The sequence below is a fragment of the Brachypodium distachyon genome, chromosome 1 (genome assembly GCF_000005505.3).
Source record: "Brachypodium distachyon strain Bd21 chromosome 1, Brachypodium_distachyon_v3.0, whole genome shotgun sequence".
NCBI lineage: Eukaryota > Viridiplantae > Streptophyta > Magnoliopsida > Poales > Poaceae > Brachypodium > Brachypodium distachyon.
In genome coordinates this window covers 41,788,301-41,811,098 of record NC_016131.3, presented here as the reverse complement: position 1 = coordinate 41,811,098, position 22,798 = coordinate 41,788,301, and the positions used below count along the sequence as shown (strand labels likewise).

Below are 22,798 nucleotides of genomic sequence, written 5' to 3'. Positions count from 1 at the left end.
GGCCGCGGAGGCGGGGCCTGCACGCGGTGGGAGCGGCCAGAGCCGGGCCCTGCAGGCGGAGGAGGCGCTAGAGCCGGCAGAGACGGTCCTGCAGGCGGAGGGGGCGACTGGAGGGCTGGAGGCAACGGGGACTCGAGCAACGAGGAGAGAAAGGAAGTTATGCGGCATGAGAGAGATACGAGAACCAGGAGGGAGCACCGGATGGTACGGAACTGCGCCGCTGCGCAAGACAAAGTGGGGCACGTGCCCCACTTAGAAATCCGAAAAAACTTAAGCTATCCTACTTACTCCGTATTATGTTTTTAGTTTTATTAGAATTAGACTAAATAACGGCAAAGAATAAACTTAAAGCAAAAACAAAACATGCACGGACTAGAACACAATTCGAATCTCCCTACCAACAGATTTGTTTTGGCCCTCCGGACGGAGACACGAACCTGGCGGCGGCGTATAAAACCGCAATTAGACAACCTTCCCGGGGTTCTTGACGCAACAACTCGCCCCCCGCAAGGTTTAATTCGGAAAAACTTGCCACACCTACGAAGCAACCCCTCTCCTCTCTCTCCCTTCCGTCCTCCCGCCGTCTCCGGCGTCTTCTCCCCCGGCCCTCCGCCGCCTCAGAATCCTATTTGCCGGCGGAGAGGGGGAGGGGGAAGATGGGTCTGCTGCGGGGGTTTTCGGTGGTGTCCTTGATGAAGCGGATGTGCAAGGCGGCGCTGAAGAAGGGGTTCGGGGATCTGTTCCTGGGAGACCTCGACCTCGACCAGTTAGACCTCCAGCTCACCCGCGGCACGCTCGAACTCACCGACCTTGCGCTGAACGCCGATTACATCAATGGCCTGGTAGGTGATGTGAATCCCTCTCCCGTACGGTTTAGGACGCCTTTTCTATTCGATTACACGCGGCAGATTGGATTTTCGGTCCCCGCATGTTGGAGAATCGAATTGTGGTGAAAAGTTCGACATGTTGACAGTAGGGTGGGGGAGGGGTGATTGGCTGGTTTAATTTCTCGACGAATTCTGTTTTATTTGCTTCACCAGAGCGCTGGGGATTTGTTCGAATTTTCGAGGACGATTTACAAGTTTCAGTGCTTAAGGATTGGCGGGGAAAGGCGTTGTTTCACTTATCAGTCTGTTGAGTTTTTTTTCCCGTGGGTGTGGTAGTGGTAGCTGACTAGCCGGCGATATCAGTAGGATTCTTAGGGTGCACTATATTGCTAAAATGTATGATCAGGCTGGAGTAGGCCTTGAGAGAACCGGTAGGGATGTGAGTCTTGGTGCCTATCTGCAATCCCTTTATTGTTATTCTGGCTTCTGAAGTTCTGGTCTGTTAAACTGTTCGGTTTGCTCTTCACACAATTTTGTACTTAATTTTATTTCCTTTTTCAGATTTCAAGGTCTCCTGTCATGGTGAAAGAAGGATCGATAAAATCCCTGCTGGTTAAATTTCCTAAATTTCCTACCATTGGCAAACCTGTCGACAGTTGCGAGATTGTCGTAGAAGATTTGGAGCTTGTGCTTGCTCCATCTGTTGATAGTGAAGTTCGACCTTTAGATACCAAATGTTCTGTTTCTGTTAATAATAGTGGCACACAAACATCAGTCAACACCAAAAGAAATGGATCTGATAGTGATCACTGTTCTACATCTGCATCTCGAGATGTGGATGAAGGTGTCAAGAGGATTGCCAGTGCTGTGAAGTGGTTCCTTGCTAACTTCAAAATCAAGTTACTAAATACTTATGTTGTATTTGATCCTCAGACCAGTTTGGATACCAAGGTCTCAGAATTTGATAGATCACTAGTTTTTCGGGTTAAAGAGATAGAATTTGGTACGAAGCTTAAAACGGAGCCTGTTCTCAAATTGTATAATTTTGTAACATTCAGTGAGGCGGTGATTGAGTTTTTAAAGATGGATGATGTTGATGCACTGCTTCGGAATGATTTGGAGAGAGGAACAGCTGACATCTCATCAGGTCATAATAGTACTACCGACGTCTTGACGGGTCCCATAGGTGGATTCTCAGGGAAGTTGGAGTTAAGCATCCCATGGAATAATGGATGCTTGAACCTTCAGGAAATTGATGCAGATGTATCTGTTGAATCATTAGAATTGCTGTTACAATTCAGCAGTATCCAGTGGTTCATGGATGTGTTGGGTTCTCTCCATAGGAAGCTAGTTACTGAACAGGTTCATAATACAGCAGAAGTGTCCTTGAACACCTCCAGATCTATCTTAAGCTCTTCGAAATCAGGTTCAGACTCAGTGATAGCTAGCAGGGACGACTCGGACCAGAGTGCCTTCAATCAAAGCAGACAAGACAGATATCAGGATTCTTTCCTAACTAAGGCATATGTGATTCAGGACTGGATTCCGGAGCTAGTTGTCCACGAGGATCAAGGTGACCCTGACTCAGATTGTGATGAAAGGTTTGTTTCTTTATTTAATTCAGCTAATGTGATTAACTCTTTAAACATTCTGTCCAGTACTAGCTAAATACCTGTGCGTTGCTTCGAAGAAAACAAATTAAACTACTCATTATAGATAAATTAGACTAAAAACTACAATTATATATTAGTGTTATCTGCTAATAATTTTATCCAACTTTGGTGACGAACATCATTACCATGTCAGTCTTTTGCAATAGAATTACTATTTTCATTAGAAGGAGGTGGAAACTTTTTTTATAGTACGAGGAGGTGACGGACCGATGCCACCGATTGGCTTTTTTATAAGAGTAAAGATATTTTGATATAGGTGTTGTCAGATCATTTTTGAGAAGATTAAAGATGCTGCTTCTATGCAACATTATTTCCATTTCTATGTCTTGTGATGTTTGACCGGTTGCATTATTTTAGATCCCCAATGGGAGCTACGGCCAGTTCCCTTTTTTTAGTGGTTATTGGAGCATGCACTGTTGCTCTTATCCATTTGCAATTGTCCTTTACTTCAGCTGTCTTAATAATTTATCGTCATGAAAGTTGCAACTTACTAAGGATGGTTACTTGTTGGCATAAGTTAGAAAATAGTTCTCTGCATCTTTGGTACGTTGCCTGGGGTTTTAATGACCAAATATGCTAAACCTTATTTTGACCTTAGCAAGTAAGCATAAATTTTCCTCTATGTTTTTCCCTTTGTCTCTGTTTACATTCTTATTGTGTAATAGTCTGTTTTTTGCTTTACATTTATTAAGAGAAGCAGATCATTTGAGCCAAAAAATAAGAAAAGTAAAATTTCTCTTTGGTTTGTTTGTTTACTTATTTGTTATTACCTTTGACAGCATCGATCAGTTCTTTGAATGCTTTGAAGAGCTGAGGAGTTCCCAGACTAATTTAGGAACTAGTGGCGTATGGGACTGGACGTGTTCAGTATTCAACGCAATTACTTTTGCATCCACTTTAGCTTCTGGATCAGACCAAGTCCCTAAAGGTATATATCTACAGTTCCAATTTTTTTATGGATTTATGCTTTGTATTCTATTTGGTTGTCTTGTATTTTTCTTATGACACACTTTCTCGTGGGTTCAGTTCTCTAAGATAACTTGGCCCTTTACTCTTGAGTGCCAACCATATTAAGACTTAGTTTGCGTTTGCTGAACTGTGCCATGCCAAACTTTTATAATATGCTGCGGAAAAATACACATAAAAGTGGAAAAAGTTGGTCAGCCAAACAATAAAGAAGTCCATTTTGTTCAAAAAACACCCTGAACTATGAAACTGGGTATTTTTACCCCCCGCCCCTGAACTGTTGAAACCGTGCTGTATCAGGCTGTTTCTCCCGGGTTTGACCTCGTTGACTGGCACGGCAGGCCAGTGGCACTGCCACGCTGGGAAGTGACTCTTTTCACCCCTCCTGCGCCTGGCTGCCTCTCTCTCCTCTCATATTCCTCAATCAAAGGAACCTTAGGTTGCGGCGGCACGATGCCATTGACTCTGGCCGCGGACAGTGGACACCTTAGCTCCATCCCCAACTCACAGCTCCTTTACCTCCTTTTCAAGCTCTTCAATTCTCAAATCCTGTGATGTCAAATCAAATTCCAACTTGATCTTTTCATCTTCAATTCCTTCTCCAACTTTTCCACCTCATTCTGCTTCACTGTCCTGAAAGATAGACGATGATCAAGCATATGAAGGAAGTACTTGCGGCTCATTGGTTCAGCAGCAGCTCCAGCCCCAGCCCCAGCATCAACACATCTGTAGGATTCCCCCTCAAGCTCCCCAAAATACTCTGCCATCTGAAGCATTGACACTGTCGGGTTGGAATCAAATCGAAGAGAAGTGTAAAAATCAGAGTTGGAATCAAATCGAATAGAGAAAAACTCACAGCTAGTGAACTGACTCGTTATCCGAGCCGGAGGACAACGACATTGCCGATTCGGCGGGGACGGTGGCGCTGAATGGGAGCCAGCACTGGGAGCATGTGGGTTTCTGCGGGGGTAAGAGACGACCAGCAAGCGCGGCAGAGATGAGCAGTTAGCTTGGCGGCGGAGCAGATTCAACTGCCCGCAGCAGTGGCGACCACGCATATAATTCCATCAGGTTCCGCCGGAGAGGTGAGATTGGGGAAAAATTAAACCTGTCAAGCTTCATGCGCTAGCCAATGCAACCAAAAGGCCGATTATGGAAAGGGCTAGGCAATCCACTTATACACTTCAACACCCCCCCCCCTCACGTGTGACGGGGAAGACAAGTCAACACGTGCAAACTCAGAGGTACGGCTCAAGAGGCCAATACGTGGAGGGAGGGGACACGAGCAATTTTTAGTATAAATTGCGAAAGCCAGGATTCGAACTTGAGACCTTTGGCTCTGATACTATGTCAAGCTTCATGCGCTAGCCAACGCAACCAAGAGACCAATCTTATGGAAAGGGCTAGGCAATCCACTTATACACTTCAACAAACCCACCTTCCCGCAGAGGAGAGAAACAGCCAGAGGGGGGGGGGGGGGGGTCAGCGTTCCCGGTTTTGACAGTTCGGGGGGTGGGGTGGTGGTGGTGGTGGTAAAATACCCGGTTTCATAGTTTAGGGTGTTTTTTGAACTTCCCGGGGAATTCAGGGGGGTAAAATGGACTTACTTGAACAATGAAATAGGCAAAGGCGGGTGGCGTAAACAGGATTATGAGAATCCACTGCAATTCCATGTGCTGCCTAAGTTGATAGTATTTCACACTTCTAAGAGGAAGTGTTATACCTGGCTGGCTGGCTGTCATGTAAGTAGATTGATGAGGGGAACATGTTGTGAACAACTGTAATATGATGGTGTTGATTAACAATAATATTTTTGAATTAACCAAAAAAGTGTTGTTCAGTTTGTCAGTTTCTCATTAATTTGTTAAGTTAAAAGCCCAGTATGGATTAAAAACCAAATTTATTGAGCTGAAGGATTGCCATCCACTGAATGCCGACCTAATTTCAGCTCTCACATGAAATATCCAGTCAAAAAACATGGGTATGCTAGCATGATATGACACTCTAGGACCATTCTCTGCTGGTGTCAGCGCTTGTGAGTTCTGCAACAAATGTGGCTTGAATAAGAGCTTCTCTCCATTCTCTTGCCAAGTTGCCATGGCACCATGGCTATAGGCTAACATTGCAGCATGAAAACCCACTGCATGTATTTCGGTACCAAATCAAGAAGTGACTGAAAGCATTTTACTTTTTGTTTTCAGTTAAATTATCTGCAATTCTATATATTGTGACTTCACTTATTTTTTTGTCATTTCTTAACAGAACCACCGATTAAGAAAACCTTGCAGGCTGCCATTGCTGAGATATCTGTTATTCTTTTGTTCAGTGATGAGATTGATACTGGCAATTCCAGTATTCCTCTTAGTCTCTTCAATGATATGAGAAATTCCGAAATGTTTTCGAGCTGCCTTTCCTCTGCGCATTTTGAACAATCAATGATGTCACCTGCTATGGCTTCCAGCTTAAATATGCATCATCTTGAAGCCAAGTGCCAGAACATTAGTCTTAAACTTGAGGTATGGTCTGCCTCCAGTAGCACTTGTTCTTAGTTCATGCATAATTGGAATATTATGAAGCTTGATACTGAATATATTTTCCTTATGTCGACAGACATATCCTAAAAAAGTAGGGTTCACGGCATCGATTGCCCACATGAAGCTTGATGAATACTACAGTACTGAAAACCATGATTCAAATCACTCCCACCTTGGCACTGCTTTTTTAAATAATACTTTCTGTAGAGAAGTTCAAGCTGCTCTCCCTCAATTCCCATTTGCAGCTCAAGATTATAGGGTTGAAACAGCTGGATGCTTTTCCAACAATTCAAATAAATTCACTAAGGTTGAGCTGCTAAAAACATCTGATGAATGCACATTCCATTATGATGTCAGTAATACAGATCAAGATGGCAATTCAGTAACGTCAACTTCACTATCAATCTGTTTGGCTCCTTTGATTTTGTGGGTGCACTTCCATACAGTATACATGATACTGAATTTTATCAGTAAAGTCGAGTCCAGTGTCTTTCATGGAGAGCATAAACTTCATAGGGATAGTGATGACAAAAGCAGCAGATTTAGTACCAGAACTAATACTTCCTCGAGCGAGAGTCTAAAGGTTCAGATTATCCCGTCACATGCAAGAATCATCTTCTGCTTTCCTTCTGAGCCCTCATGGGATTTAAGCCGCCCATCAATCCTGGATAAGTTCCTTGTCGTCGACCACACATCATCCCAGAACTCAGATAAAGCTTCCTCGCCACTTCCAAATGAAAGGCTTATTGATGTTCATCCGAGCACACCATCTACCTCACTCTATTTGGCTACTGGGGACTTTGAAATCTACTTGGTTAAACCCGCCAGTTCATTGGATGGTAGAGTTTGTTCTTCGAGTAGGCACACTTTCTCTGCCCAGAAGATCGTTTCTGTGACTAGATCTGATCATCATGACTCCTGCATTAAGATGATCCGGAAAAACCACCCTGTGACTTGCCCTGAGATGGTGAACAAAGCTTGGAGTTTGGTGAACCTACATGACCAAAAGATCAATCAGAAACAAAACGGCAAATGGGCTGGTGTTTCCTCTTCTACAACTTCGCAAGATCTTGTAGAGTCAAGTTGTATACGCCAGGAGCTCCTTAAGAGCACCCAGTTCTTGCTGCATGTTCAACTTCCTTGTGTTTCAGTTCGTCTCAATAAGAAGGATTGTGGACTTCTAAATCAGCTGCTAGATCATATACTTGATGGGCTCTCAGATGGAGGAGCAACAAGCAGTTCTGAAAATAGCAAGGAAAAGACCAATGAAACTGCCATTCAAACATCTGTCATTTTTGAATGCAGCATCTTGGATATTTGCACTGAGTTGGGTGAAACTGTGGAAGTTGGTCCTTCATTGCAGACAGAACTAGAAGGTTCTTGGAGTTGCCTCAAGTTGTCCGTTTCGAATTTCTCTCTGTGCTCCTTTTCTAATGTTGGTGGGGTCAGTGATACCAGTTTTCTTTGGGTTAATCATGGTGAAGGTGAGCTTTGGGGTTCGATTACTGGTACAGATGATAAAACATTTCAAGAAAGCACAGATTTTCTTCTAGTTATTTGTAAGGACTCTGCTAGCAGGCGGGGTGATGGTGAAGGTAACAATGTATTGTCTTTCGGTACTGCTGGCTGTTCTGTGACCCACATCAGGAACCCGAAGCTACAAGAGAATTATACTTCTGTCAATGTTTGTTCTGGGACAATTGTGGCACCTGGAGGACGAATGGATTGGATCAATGCAATATGTTTGTTGTTCAGTTCAGGTTCAAGTGGAACTGAGCAGTCCAATAGTAGTGGCACAAATAATTCACAGGCCGGTGAACCTTTTTGGTCATCTTTTTTTCTTGAGTTGGCTGATGTTGCTCTGAGCTATGAACCTCACCTAAAAAATTGTACACTCAATTCTGAAGCTCCAGACTGCAAATTCTTTTCATGCCTTTTAGCTGCATCATCATTTAAACTTCATAATAGATCTGCATCAGATTCTGCAGCTACTGATTTTGATATTGAGCTGCGAGATCTTGGACTTCTCATTGGTGTATCATCTGGTTCCAAAAATGTCACTTGCGATTATGGTGTAGATTACCTTCGCCAAATGGGCTATGCTAAGATTGGCCATAACACATTCATTCAAGCTGCTCTAAGAATTGATACTTCCTTTTGGAAGCTTGAAATATCTGAGTCACAGTTTGATATCGGAACTTGTCGTGATACAACATCTGGTCTTGTTCGTCTGGGTTCCCAACTACAGCAGCTATATGCTCCAGATATGCAGGACGCTTTAGTTCATCTACAATCTAGGTGGAATAGTGTCCAACAAGCAAACAAGCAATATATGGCCAGTGATGCATCAGATATGTCTGAGAGCAGCACTGAAAACTCGGCAGATTCTGGAGAGGGCAAGTCAGATGGACTACTTGATGATGTAATTGAGAATGCTTTTTACACAGATCAGGTCTACACAGCCTACAATTTTTTGGAGAGAAATTGTAGCAACTCATTGAGCAGCAGTGAACTGAATGTTGAGTTTGAGATGAATACATCCACTCCTGAGGCAAATGATCTGAGTGTTTCACACATTTCGCTTGGATCATCAGTAATAACTCCAGAAGCCAATACCACTCAAAAACCACTAAAAAGTAACTCCTGTCCCGAGCAACTTATTGACTCTTATTATATGCCTGATCTTTTACATTCATCATCAGCTCCTATTTATGAAGACCATCAATGTACATCTGGTGATGATGCTCGTAAAACCATGGACTGTGTAGATGGTGGATGGTACAATAATACTCCCTTGACAATAGTTGAAAATCATGTTTCAAAAAGGAAAAATGGACAAGGGGGTCATGTGTTCCAACAAGAAGACAAGCCTGCTATTTGCAGCTTGAATTCTGGTGAATCTTGCAATTTGAAAGGCAAGGTTCTTATTCATGATATAGATGTTAAGTGGCGAATGTATGCTGGAGATGACTGGTCGTCAGCTACAAAAGATACAGCTAGCCGCTCATGCTCAAATGGAAGAGATATGAGTTCGTCTTTAGAATGTGTCGTCTCAGGGCTCAGTATCCAATTTGATATGTATCCAGATGGGGATGTTTCTGTTTCTAAGTTATCTATCTCTGCTCAGGATCTAAATCTTTGTGACCAAAATACACATGCTCCATGGAAAATGGTAATCTTTTGTGTCTAAATTATGTTAATCACTCTTTTATCAGAGTAAATGCTTTTTAATTACCGTCGTTCAATGTAAAGGTTCTTGGATGCTACAACTCAAAGGATTACCCTAGAGAATCTCACTCCAGTGCATTGAAGTTAGAACTGGAGTCTGTAAGGCCTGAGCCACAGGCTCCTCTGGAAGACTACAGGTAAATGCAGCATTAAGTTGCATACACACTGAATTAATCTAGGAAAAGGGATCTCCTTGTTTCTGTTACCCTATACTGAATTCACATGACTCTAAATAGATTCAAATGGTTAAAGACTACTGTAGGATATCCTTGTTATCTACATAATCCTTGTATAAATATTAAATAGAACTATAGAAGGTATACTTTCATCCTTTGACCTGGTAGATTGTATAGTAAAATAGCCTAATGTAGACGTTGGAGATCAGTACTAGAAGATGTCGCAATGTACTTGGCTATATATCCTTTTGCATCATTTGAGGGGCATGTGGAACATGGTGACTCTCAAAACTAAACAGCAGAGACATAATTTTATGTAGTAATTGGATCTAATATGGTGCAATAGTTGATTTGATACAAATCCAGTATTAGGGCTGCTTTATGTGCTTGTTAATGTTATGGATGTTCCAAATAAAGTTTGTATGGCCCATTCTTACTCTTTACACTGAGTTTTAACTTCTAGCACTAATTTTGGTTCAATTATAGTTCTCAAGAACACTGCTGGCTGTTCTTCATCTTCTCCTTTCTGGCACTTCTATGCTCTCTTACTATCAACTGACACTTTTCTCCTGCATCCTTTTTCAGGCTATGTCTTGAGATTTTGCCTCTTCAATTGCATCTTGCTCAAGCGCAACTGAACTTCCTCATCAGTTTCTTCCAGAACGACTCATGTAACAAAAACCATCAGTTGCCTTGTGGAAATGAGATTGTTGGTATCAACAGTACAACCTGCGGAAGCAATTCAATTGTGGATGAGGCATTACTTCCTTTTTTTCAGGTATTTTGAACTTTATCAGTTTTTATTCTCTTACTTGTTTTATACTGACCGGACTTGATATGGCTCACATGAGAATGATTTGCACCTATTGAAACTGACATGCTAAAAAATTGTGCCCATATGTGTGCCAAACAACAATAATCAATCTATTTTCTGTTGTCAATTTATTTGTGCTGGTGAGCAGCAGGCAGCTGGGTAACCGATGTCGCAATCTGAGTCTGACGAGTTTTGTTTTTCTTCTGTGGTTTCAGAAATTTGATGTGAAGCCTCTTGTCTTGCACATTAATTATATTCCTCGTCAGTTCGATCCCATTGCACTGGGAAAAGGACATTATGCAGAACTTCTCAACATCCTTCCATGGAAGGTAATTCATTTTTGAAAAAAGAAACTTTAGAGCGATCAAATCTGGTGATTGCATGTATCTCAACAGGCAACCCTGACATGATTTTTTGTCTGTTCAGGGAATTGATTTGAACCTGAAGCATGTTTCTGCAATGGGTGTCTATGGGTGGAGTAGTATCTGTGAAACTGTAGCTGCAGAGTGGTTGGAGGACATTTCCAAAAATCAGGTCCCGATCTCCCCACGCACAACTGTACATATAGATGTGCTTGCTGTTGTATGCATACACATACAGATGCATGTACAAACTTACTACAAGAAATATCATAAAGAAACAGAGATGAAATGTGCAGTGTTCCATGTGAAAGCATACACATACTTGTGTAAAATAAAGAGAATTCGTTCATGTTCTTATCTGAACTGACAATAAGTTGCTTGTGTAGGTCCATAAATTATTGAAAGGGCTTCCTCCTATAAAATCATTAGTTGCTGTCGGTTCAGGCACTAAGAAGTTGGTTTCTTTACCAATCAAAAGCTACAGGAAGGACCGGAAGTTGCTCAAGGGAATGCAAAGAGGTAAGCGACTATGACACTGGTATACGTTAGCTAACATTTCCGTTGTAAGTGTTACGGATATGTTCTGGTATTATAAAATATTTGATGAATGATGATATGCATTGCCGCGAATAATCATAATTCTTACATGCTGTTTCACAGGTGCTGTTGCTTTTATCAGAAGTGTTTCCATCGAAGCTGTAGGGCTTGGTGTCCATTTGGCGGCAGGAGCTCATGATATGCTTTTGAAGACAGAACACGCCCTTACAGCTGTTCCAGTGCCTTCAACCTCAAATGAAGTTAAAAAAGCCAAAGTTAATATAAGAGCTAACCAGCCTGAAAGTGCACATCAAGGGATGAAGCAGGTACTGAATTCATCTGAATTAAGATAAAATGCATTCTTGTACTTGCCCATAAAAGCTAGTTAAATCTTCACGAAGCACCTGCATTGTTATGTCCCCCTCTTTTTTTTTAAATAGACCTTCAGTGAGTTCCTCTTCATTTTGCCTAGTCCTGAAGCCTCACATACACCTTTCACAGTTTCAAAAATATTGGCTAATGTTATTAAGATTACCATGAAACTTGACCAGGCCTATGAAAGTTTAACTGATGGACTTGGAAGGACAGCCTCTGCTTTAATTGGGAACCCTATCAAAGTTTATAATCGTGGGGCTGGTGCTGGATCAGCACTGGCTACTGCGATCTGTGGAGCACCAGCTGCTGCTGTAGCTCCAGTATCAGCGTCTGCTCGTGCTTTACATTATGCACTTCTTGGACTAAGGAACAGGTTAGTTTTCACTCATTCTCAGATATCAGTGGCAACTAGTCATGGGTATAACAAGTACTTTCCACTTAAGATTTTGAACACTCGATATAGATTTAATTTATATGTTCTGTCTCGTGTTATGTACCGACTTAAATATCTGTATTTTCGGTAAAACACTTAATCATATAGTGAAGATATAAACACTACAACAACTCTTTTTTCTTCTCGGAGACGCACGAAAATACGTGTCATTTTGTATTAGTGAGAATCTCAATATGACATTAAGATAAACCTCCAACAACTATGCAAATGTAATTCTACAAGTCAAGCTTGTAATGTGCTTTTTACAAGTCAAGCTTGTAATGTTCTTTTTAAAGAAGTTAGTTGCACAAAGTAAAAAATGTTAATATGATACTCTTCAGAGACCATTGAACCAAAGTAAAGAACACATTCAATGTTTTGTTGAAGTCAAGGACTAAACATATTTTTCGGGCCAAGGAAAATACATGGTGCTGATTTGTTCCTCAGTGATTACCTAGCTTTGCACTGACCAAACTAATTGTTTCTCGGTATAGTTATGTCCTTGACCCAGAATTTTTTTTAGGGTCACAAGGGTGCTTAGGGCATGTAGAGTGGTTGAGAACGTCATTTAGATAAGACAACAAAACATGTTGTACAATAGATCATCTCTTAGTGCCATATCTTACAATTAATGCCTAGATGAATAAAATTAATCAAATAAATGTTAAGAAAAGGTGAAATCTAGTACAATTGGGAATTTGCCTTTTCTTTGCCTTATCCTTCTTGTGAAGAGATCATCTCTTAGCTAAGAGAAGGCTCATACCTTTCTTCACCTCTCTCTTTTCCACATCAGCAATTATCCTATGTGGCAGAGAAAAGGCTGACGTCACCCCATTGTACATGCCCTTATGGTTTTCGTAACCCAGAGTCTTGCTGAGTAATCTTACTAAATTCAGTAATTACCAGGGTAACCGAGAAACACATGGGCTCAAAATTGCTGACGGTCAGTGCATTAGTGAATTTGAGGTCATGTACAGGATTGATATGCTTCAAACATGAGGGATATTAGAAAACCAAACAATTGGGGCAATGGTTACTCAAAACCATAACACCGGGTCAGCTGACTGCAATGTGGGCCCACTTTGCAGTGTATATGTGGCAAAGTGAAACCCAGCGCACCTGCTGCTCCTTATTGAGCTGGTGCGCACACAGCAGTCTCCTGGGGTGCTCCCTGACCTTGATGCCTAATCCCGATGCCACCGCCTCAATCCGACAAACCAGACCGCCCCGTACCAATATTTTCCGCCACAGCGACAAGAGGAGGCAAATGCCCTGGTTGAATTCCTCTCGTCGTCGCTGCAATCTAAGGAATCAATCCGAGATGGATTTGTTTGTTGGATTAAAGTGCTGTAGCGGCGGGATTAGGTATCAAGGTCGGGACAGGAGAATGCCCTGCGCACACCAGCCTGATAGAGTGCTGGTTGCGCTGAGTCGTTCCACGCTGGCTGACAAAGTGGCAGCTGCTGGGCCCACATGGCAGCACTGTCAAGCATGGTGAAGTGAACGGTCTGGGCTTGGTAAAAACAGTACCCCAATAGTGTGGTTAAGTGAAAAAGAATCTGTAGTTGTTCTGCATTAACCACTGCCGCAATTGTTGTGGCTTTTCTCATATATAGTCTTCAAACATGTTTACCTCCAGTGTGAATGTCACACCATATCTGAGCCTACTTTTACCATTGTTGGCACATGGCTGTTATTTTGTGTACTAAAGTTTTTGTTTTCACAGCCTTGATCCTGAGCACAAGAAAGAATCTATGTACAAATACTTCGGTCCATCTCAATTGTAGACTTCATTGAGGAGAGGGTTGGGTAGCTCAATGGCATCTTCGCTTTCTTGCCGCCTATCGTCTCTTAGCTTAAGAGAACTGGTTGGAGAGCACCTGCATGCACTCACATCAAAAGCGAGGGGCAAACTTGTACAGAGTAAGTGAGAATTCTGTACTTCTAGCTCTAGGGATCCAGTTCTTAAAAATCATCATCTGCTCACATTCTTAATGGGGTTCATAATATATCTGCACAGGTGTATAGTTCGTAGGACAGGTTATATGTACGTCAAGCTCCTCTATAGCATGTAAATTAATACACACCACGGTTGTAGTCACCACACCTTTTCCACCTCGGGTGGAAGTTCTGTAAACTCGTAGCTTAGGCATTGACCTAAGGTTGAGGGAGACGATCAGGGAAAATGGCTCCAACTTCGTACATAATTTGGTTGTGTTCTGAGTTGTGCAGATGTAATTAACTCTTTTGTTTCGGTTGCCAGTGTGTTTATCGTCTTGCTAACCGCCGACAATATGTTCTCCGGCATTTCAAGTGTAAATGTTTTTTTTAACCAAGTGTAAATGTTATTATTATCAGGTTTTCTGCTATTGCAGTAAACTGTGTTCAGTTGTTGCTTTGCCAGCCCTTTTATGCTCGTGGTCCTATGATTTGTGACCTAACGGAAGTGGAACGTTGTTGACCGGTTTCTTGCCCTGCAATACATTCGCCGGTGGCAATATTCTGTTCTTGAAATAATACATTTTTTTTATCTTTTCTTGAAATAACATCTGTAGTTTAATTCGTCCACTTCGGCACCGCAGAGGTCAGAGTCCCGCTTGCCACACAGAAGTCTTGAACCAAAATGGTTACATCGCAGACTAAGCTACAGCCTGCATGTTTATTTACCTATTTGAATTGACGAGCCGTTCTGTGTTATTGCCTCCGTTCATAAATATAAAATGTTTTAGTTTTTTAAGTCATTTTTTAAAATTTGACCAAGTTTATAGAAATATCTACCAACTTATGTACGACTAGTAAGGTACCATGTGTTGCTATGGAATAATAAAAATATAAACATTGAAAAAAAAATCTCATATATACTTTTAATCACCTCATGTAAGTATTGGAGTGATTTATTTTACATTGAATCCTGGTTTTATATCATTATCACATAAATCTAAATATCACCAAAGATAATCTTATTCAAAGACCAAGATCATCATTTTCAATTTGATATACTCCCAGCTTAATAAACCCTAAACTCCTAGCTTAATATACAGTGATTCACACATCCTGTCCTTCGGTGCCTCTATGTAAATACCGCTAGCATGTGACTAAAAAAGTTCATTACATATATAGCATGTCAAAATAGGTTCCTAAGCAATCTCCCTCGCCCAGTGGACTACTGAAAGTAAAGCAGCCAGACATTAACTTGATAAATTTTGAACCAACCAAACTCCAGACCTAGAATTTTGTTCCAGGATAGGAAGGTAAAGCATATGACTCCTTTCTTCTGTATTCTCTTCTTGCTCAGCATGTTGACATGAAGCAACTTATCAAGTTCTTCTGGAATGTTATTAAAGATGACCTTTTGGCCCTTTTGTTCAGCTCCATGCAGGTGAGCTACCCCTGTTTAAGCTTAACTTTGGGGTTATTACTTTGCTTCCTAAGAAGGAGTACGCAAACCAAATTCAGCAGTATAGGCCTATTTGTCTGCTTAATGTGAGTTTCAAGAATTTTACTATGGTAGCCACGCATAACTGGGATCGCCCATTGGTGATTAGTCCTACTCACTCAGACTACCTTTATGCCAAGGTCGACATATCGTAAGGGGTGGTTGTCTTGCATGAGACTTCATGAGCATCATCCAAACAAAGTGGATGGGGTCTTATTTAAGATTTAGTTTGAGAAGGCTTATGATAAGGTTAAATGGCCCTTTTTGCAACAAGCGCTCCGTATAAAGTGTTTTGACCCAATTTGGTGCAAGTGGATTCACTACGAAGAACACGTTACTTTGCAAGTTCACTACCGACGCAAAACTAAAAAGCATCAGAGCAGTTCCCTATCTCTGACGCTCCGTATAAAGAGTGTCAAAGGTAAAAACCGGAGGCCGCGTGAACAAGATATTTCAGACACGTTCGCGTAAAAAACTTCAGAGAATTTGGTCACTATAACATCCCAAAGTTTCCCATTTTGGAATGTTAAACAAAAATAATTATTTTAATTAATATGTTGTGTTCAAAAGATTTTTTGTTGATATTTGGTTGAATTCGCCGAAGGATTTAAAATTCATAGGACTTGTTTGAATTTTTCCTCGCCGTAATTACATTTTCAACAAAAGAGTAGATTAATATGACTATCCAAAATCATACAACATGGTTGGGTGATTTATACAACTTGAAAATATTTCTATTTGGATCCATTTGCATTTTATGCCATTGTTTCAAATGTGGAAACTCAACAAATCCTATTTGCATTTTTGGATTTATTAAAGAATCGTAACATCTCGAATTTCCAAATTGGATGTTCACGAAAGCATATCATGCTCATGAGCAGTCTAGATCATCATTTTAATTTTGGATCATTATAAATGATATCCAACATTTATCTAAATGATAAAGAGAGGGAATAATATGACTTTCCGAATTATAAGGTTGGAAAATATATTTAATGATTAACGTATGTTTGCTTGATTTCTATTTTGGTATATTTATTTCATTTCCTAAAAGGAATGATCAAATAATATAGAAGAGGATAACATGACGTCCTCATTTGCAAATGCATTTCCAACATTTATCGTTGAGAGCGGGAATAACGTGACTTTCCCAAGCATATACAGGCGATGGTTTACACAGTGCATGGTTTCATGTTATAAATTTATTTGGTAATTTGTTGAACCATAGAAATATTATAAGATCATATTTGGAATTTATTCAAAACTTATTTTAGTTTGATTTTTTCATAAAATAATATTGTGGGTGGAAACTATATTTCCTAAGCCCGTGATGACTATTTTGATTTAATGAACATTTATTAATTGTTTGGAGTTCATATGGTATTTATGAAGCAATGTTTGAATTTTTGTAATTTGTTTGGAAAAGGGCTTAACTAACCCTAAACCTATCTTTGGGCCGAAGCCCATCTTCCTCAGCCGGCCCAGTCCGCCTCCCCTCACTTCCTCTCCCTTCCGCCTGGGTCTTTCCTAGCCCAACCCAAAGCAAGCCACAGTCCATCTCCCTTTATTCTCTTTTTTCTTCTTTTTCATCTTGGGCCTTGTCCTCTGTTGCCCGGTTCGATTTCCTTCTTCCCAACTATTCCTCTTTGAACCGAAACTACCAAATTAATCTCCACTGATTCAAGAAGAGATTCAGTCAATAAATGTTCTGTTTTCCATCTTAATCGCCGTTTGCAACGGACGCACTCCGAATGCTAGCCGTCGGCATCCACCCCTTGATCTACCTCCTCGGCCTATATAAGCTCATTCCGATCGCGTCACGTTGAGCCTTTGCCTCTCCTCCCTCATTGCCATATTCCATATTCCTCTAATCATCTGTAGAGCCCGTTGCCTCGATGTCCTTCCCCGCTGGTCGCCGCCTCCATTGTTGAAGGTGAGGTCGCTCTGAAGCTCCGTTTCTTAATTCCTTACCCCTCAAGACTCCTATGAATCTCTTCTACCTCTTTGACAAGGTTGGAAAGTCATCTACACTGTTGGCTGCGTCGCCCCTTGGACATGCCGACGCCACGTCCGGAGCTCTGCCCGTCGCTGTCCCGAGGCGTCTTCAACCGCCGCAACGACGTCAAGGCGTTTGACCCGACCACAGGAAGACGAAGATACCAACGGTTTGCAGCAACAAGCCTCGTCGCGGCCGCGAGGATGCAGCCCACTTCGTCTCATCTCCCTCTTTGACATCCGCATCTTTGCTAACCCCGGTGACCAACCCCACGTCGTTTCCCGTGGCGGATCCAGCACAAAGACTGAGGGTGGTCCATAAAGGCATCATCAATGGTACGGTACTAGAGCTGTTACTAGGAGGATAAAAACTATAAAATATTAGGTATAGTAACTACTGCTCCAACAATGGGTACTTTGATTTGTTTACCAAGACATACATGGGAGAAAAAGCTATGTGCATAGATTGGTCAGTTTTTATGGTGTGCCCCGTTGATATATGCCTTTCCTGGTATTGAGCACAGCTCCAACAACGATTTCGGTTGGTACTTTGTCTTGGCATTGGTGAGGTGATCGTCCCCCTCTCATTTTCTCCCTTTGCTTTTCTGTCCACGTCATTTTAGTGCTGAGATGGCAGGCTTTAGTACCTGCTTACATGGACTGTTGGAAATGTCCTAAGTGACATTGTTCATATAAATTTATTTATTTTTATTGTTTTATCTTTTCACCATGTCATACCTAAGTTATAAAAATAATTTTATGGTGGTCCTTGAACCACCCTTTCCACCCTATGCATTCGCCACTGGTCACCACCAAACGTGGTTAGTAAGAGCCTTCCCTCTTCATCTTTGTTATTTCTTCGTTGTTGGCTTCTTAACTCTGACTCAGTCAGGGTATTGTTGTACTCCAGACTTCTTGTCTCTGTGGAATATATAATTTTGTACGTTTTTATCCCAAAAAAAATGATTAATTAGTGAAGTTCCCATCGAAAAAGGGCCACCAGGTTTCTTAACAATATACATTATCATATAACCAGTAGGATCTTGTCGTACTACTTTCCCTAAAAATCATCTCGAGTCATGGCCATTTTGCCTCTTTCGGGGTGTTAACAAACGAAGATCTACTGATGCTTAGCCAGCCACTCATATTCTTCCAAACAAAATTTTACCGTCTATATAGCCTAGCCATGTTTTCTGAACAAAGAAAAATCCACACTAGCTAACTGTTGGATCAATCAACTCAAGGAGTTGGTGAGAGCACGGTACTCAGCACACACAAGAAAATTTGTCCAGGCAATTATTTGAACGATGTTGCTTTCAGGATAGCTGCAGGAAGGACCTCTCGATCCGTGTACATCGAACATTTGATTCTCTATCCGGCTGATGCTTCCAAACCAAACGTCGTCTGAAACTTCTCTAAAAAAAGGTTGTCTGAAACTACCAACTGCACTTGTCGCCTTTGGCATACGCAATCCGAAAACGACCGACCGATGATTAGACCAGCTGATTGATTGGACTAATTTGTTACTAGTAATTCCCAGCTCCCAGAACTGCCGTTTGCTGAGGATTTAATTTAGATTTGGAGTTAATCATAACCTAATCCTACTTGTGCAGGTTGCATGCTTAGACAGCCTACATGCAAGTAGGATAGGATCATCGTAAACTGCTGGTGGTTATGGACCAAAACCTTTCATGATCTTTTATGGACCATAACCTTTCATGATCTGTATGATAGATAGCTGCCTGAACCCTGTCTGCTGAAAGTATAGGTTTCTGCACTTTCTACTGGGATACAGGCCGCTGTCCTACTTATAGTAGTTTTCTCCCGGCCAAGTCCTTTTTTAACGGGCTAATTGGATATGTGTCACTTTCTATTTCACCGGTTGGAAATATGCCATTACAAAAACTTGATTTAGAGAAATGTCACTCTAACTTTCTTATACCTCTAACTATGCCATTCTGTCCACTTAAAACCAATTACTGTTCATAAAATACATGTATTTCAGCATGTACAACAATATTTACCGTAATACCCTTATTTACAACGTTCAACGGCACGTTCGAATCTTCCAGACGCCATAAAGGTTCAAAATATTCAAATTTGACCCAAATTTCAAACTTAGAAAAATCTATAAAAAAATTCAAACATTCAAGTTAGGGTCAGGATAGAGGAGCGCGTGGGGGATAATAAGAGGAAGATGAAAAAAAACTGTTCATATAGAGCTATGTATATACATATTTAGACAGTGTTATGGTATTGGACAAAATGGCAAGGTACATCATCCTTCTTTAATCATGAAAAACTTCCACAAATTCTTTAACCATGCTGACCTTCCCTGGGGAAGATGATTTAGAAATTTCACTATTCACATGGCATTCCACCTAAAACAGCTGCTGCTGCATCTTTTTGGTGGAGAGACAATCTGAAATTACTACAGAATTATAAGAATCTTGCCAATTGTACGGTTCACAATGGTGCATCTATTTTATTCTGGAAAGATAATTGGATGGAGATACAACCTCAGCTTCTCTGGCCCCACCTGTTCTCCTTTGCACTGAAGAAAGATGCTGCAATTGCTGAAATTCGTCTTGCAAGGGACTGCACTGAGCTCTTCAGGCTACCTCTTTCCATTGAAGCATACGAGGAATTCCAGAACTTCTCTAACCAATTGGATCAGATTGATCTTGATGATGAGTATGACTCATGGACACTCCTGTGTTCACCGGGGGCATATAGCACGGCCAAGATTTACCCTCGATGGTTGATCACATTGAGATTGCCGACACATTCACATGTCTTTGGAAATCATGCAGTCAACTGAAGCATAAATTCTTTTACGGGCTCCTCATTGTTGACCGCCTCAACACTAGAAGAATGCTGCACAAGAAGAACTTTGCACTGCCATCATATGAATGTGTCCTATGCCAGCAACACATAATTGAATACATGGATCATATGTTCTTCGAATGCCCATTTGCACTACGCTGCTGGAGATATATATGCCCACATTTTGTCCCATCTCATAATGTCCATGGGAATATCAAGGCACTTAGGGACCATCTTAAGGTTCCTTTTTCGATGGAGATCACTAATCTTATTTGCTGGAGCATCTGGAAAGTCAGGAATGACTCTATCTTTAACATAACCACTCCATCACTATACAGATGTCGAAGGATCTTTAAAGAGGAAATGAACCTGATCTTCCACCGGGCTAGCTAGAAGAAAAGCATAAGCTGGTTTCAAGGAATGGATTTCATAATTTCGTTGATTTCCTCTTTCCTTTCTTCCTTCTTTTAATCTTCTTGATTATCACTACTACAGAATCACTTATTTCTGACGCGTCGGAAAACCTCTACACTGACGCAAAAGGACACGTCTCTAATCAAGTGTCAGAGGTAACCAAAACACTACTGACACGTCGAGACGCGTCAGAGATATGGATTATGTTCTAATGCTTCTTACTAGCGACGTGTCATAGGTGAGCAAGTACGAGCCGGGTACCTACTCGTAGAGGTTACTCTTCTGACACTTGCTCATCGTCGAATCGTCATAGAACACGTTTCCTCTCACACGTTTTAACAATACTAGCGTCAGAGAGGTTTCTCCGCCGACACATGATTTGCTAAGATGCATCAGAGAACGTTCGTGCTGTTTCAAAAAACAAAAAAAATAAACCTGACGCTTTTTCTTCACGTTGTCAGCAGCCAGTTTTTGCAAAAACACAATTACATTAATTGCACAGAACTAGCCACCGAATAAAATGCAGAATCAAAGATTTTCATTGCATAGATCCACACATACATTGCATTACATACAAGATCAAAATTAACATACATTGCATATTGCACAAGATCTAACACTAAGAAATTGAAACATCAAACACAGATGGTGATGATGCGGATGTTGCATTGGCGATGGTTATCGTGCCATTGCATGCCGTCGGGGGAGGACACGCTAAAGTAGAGACATCAATGGTGAATGGAGAAGCAACGACAGAGAGCAGCAACATGGGAGATGATGAGAAAGGAGAGCCGGAGTACAAGAAACGTGAAGTTCTCCTCAAGGATTGGTGTGCAAGAGAGATTTCAAGTCAAGATCTTATAGCTAAACAAGCAAATTTGGGTGGAAAACAACTAAACTAAGAAAATAAAAACAAGTTCAACTATGTTTTTGGGTTTTCTTATTTTACTGTTCACAATCTGAAATCTGCTTTTGTCAGGAGCTGAAAACAGACAGTGGACAGATTAAAACTTAACACTAAAGAAATTAAGGCAGGGAATGATATAGAATGAATTTGGGGTTGAGACAAGGAATAGAAGCAAAATTAAGAGGTAGGGAAGAGGATGAAGCAGCAGTTTAGGCTGGGAAAAACAAGGGTTGAGGGCTACAAACAGATCTAGAGAGCTATATTTTAACTGTTTAAGTCTTAATTTCAGACAGTGAACTGCAAAACTTAGCAGTTTGGATAGGAAATTTGGAGGAGTTCTAGAACGATTTGGAGGGTGAGACAACTTGGAGAAGGAAGAGGAAGACCTGGGGAAGAGATATCAGCAAGATTTCAGGATTGGAGAAGAAGGAGGTGAGGGCTAGGAGCAGGTTTAGGTGGCTACTCAGTGCAGAAACAGGGAAGTTCAGAATTTGGACATAAGAGATTTAGAATTCAGAATTTGTTGTTTTGGCCGAAATTTGGAGTTGGGACAGAGGTGTAGAGCTGGAAGGAGATGTGGGGAAGGTTTAGAAGCAAGAATTGGTGTTGGAAAAGGTCAGGTTTAGGGAGAAATTGAAGGTTTGGGGAAGAACAATAGAGTTTTGGACAGAAATTCAGACTTTGGACAGAAATTGCTAGAATTTGGGATTTGGATGAGAAAATAGATTGGAAGGGGTTAAGAATGGGTTTAGGGGAAGGATTAGAGATAGGGGAAAGAAATAAACAAGAGGAGAAGAGCAGATTTAGAGAAGAAGAGGGAGGAACAATAGATTTTAGAGAGAAAAGTTCAGAATTTAGGAAAGGGAGATGAAGTTGACAGAAGATTGAGAAATTGGGGAGGAAAAATTTGGACATTTTTACTCTGATACATTACGAAAAAACATATAGGAACATGACAGAAACATGGATCTAACAAAAACAAACACATATCGACAGATTAAACACAAGAAGTGCAAAAGTTGACAGGAACAGGAAAAACAGCAACACTTAGACAACAACAAGCACAAAGATTAAGCTACTGGGACTACAAGAAGATGATCTAGTACATGGAACACATCACAAACATCACAAGGAACAAGTTTAACATGAACATAAACAAGTTTTACACGACAGAAATTCAGATCTGAGGCAAGGAACACAGCTACTTTATAACAGAAATAGGGGAGGAAGAATAGAGGGATTTGAGCTGAGTTACGGAGATTTGCAGAGGGAAGAACAGCAGAGGAGGGAGGTAA

General features: G+C 41.1%; 1 protein-coding gene across 3 annotated transcripts; it reads left to right on the top strand.

The window, feature by feature from the left end:
- The first annotated feature begins 479 nt into the window (after positions 1–479).
- On the top strand, positions 480–14,328 carry LOC100835901 (autophagy-related protein 2). 3 transcript variants are annotated; one of them, XR_729615.3, is made up of 14 exons: positions 482–842; positions 1,389–2,428; positions 3,280–3,428; positions 5,729–5,982; positions 6,077–9,172; positions 9,253–9,365; positions 9,990–10,182; positions 10,434–10,547; positions 10,645–10,752; positions 10,967–11,099; positions 11,241–11,443; positions 11,669–11,865; positions 13,652–13,848; positions 13,946–14,328. XR_729615.3 is itself a non-coding variant. In XM_003560777.4 (13 exons), the coding sequence occupies exons 1-13, from the start codon at positions 657–659 to the stop codon at positions 13,710–13,712; spliced, it is 5,847 nt and encodes a 1,948-aa protein (XP_003560825.1). In that variant the 5' UTR covers positions 482–656; the 3' UTR covers positions 13,713–14,328. The 3 variants fall into 3 exon arrangements, 2 of the variants coding, with proteins under 2 accessions (XP_024313772.1, XP_003560825.1); XM_003560777.4 differs by having other exon boundaries at positions 13,652–14,328; XM_024458004.1 differs by lacking the exons at positions 10,645–10,752; positions 10,967–11,099; positions 11,241–11,443; ... (1 more) ...; positions 13,652–13,848; positions 13,946–14,328 and having other exon boundaries at positions 480–842; positions 9,990–10,177; positions 10,428–10,516.
- Positions 14,329–22,798: the final 8,470 nt, after the last annotated feature.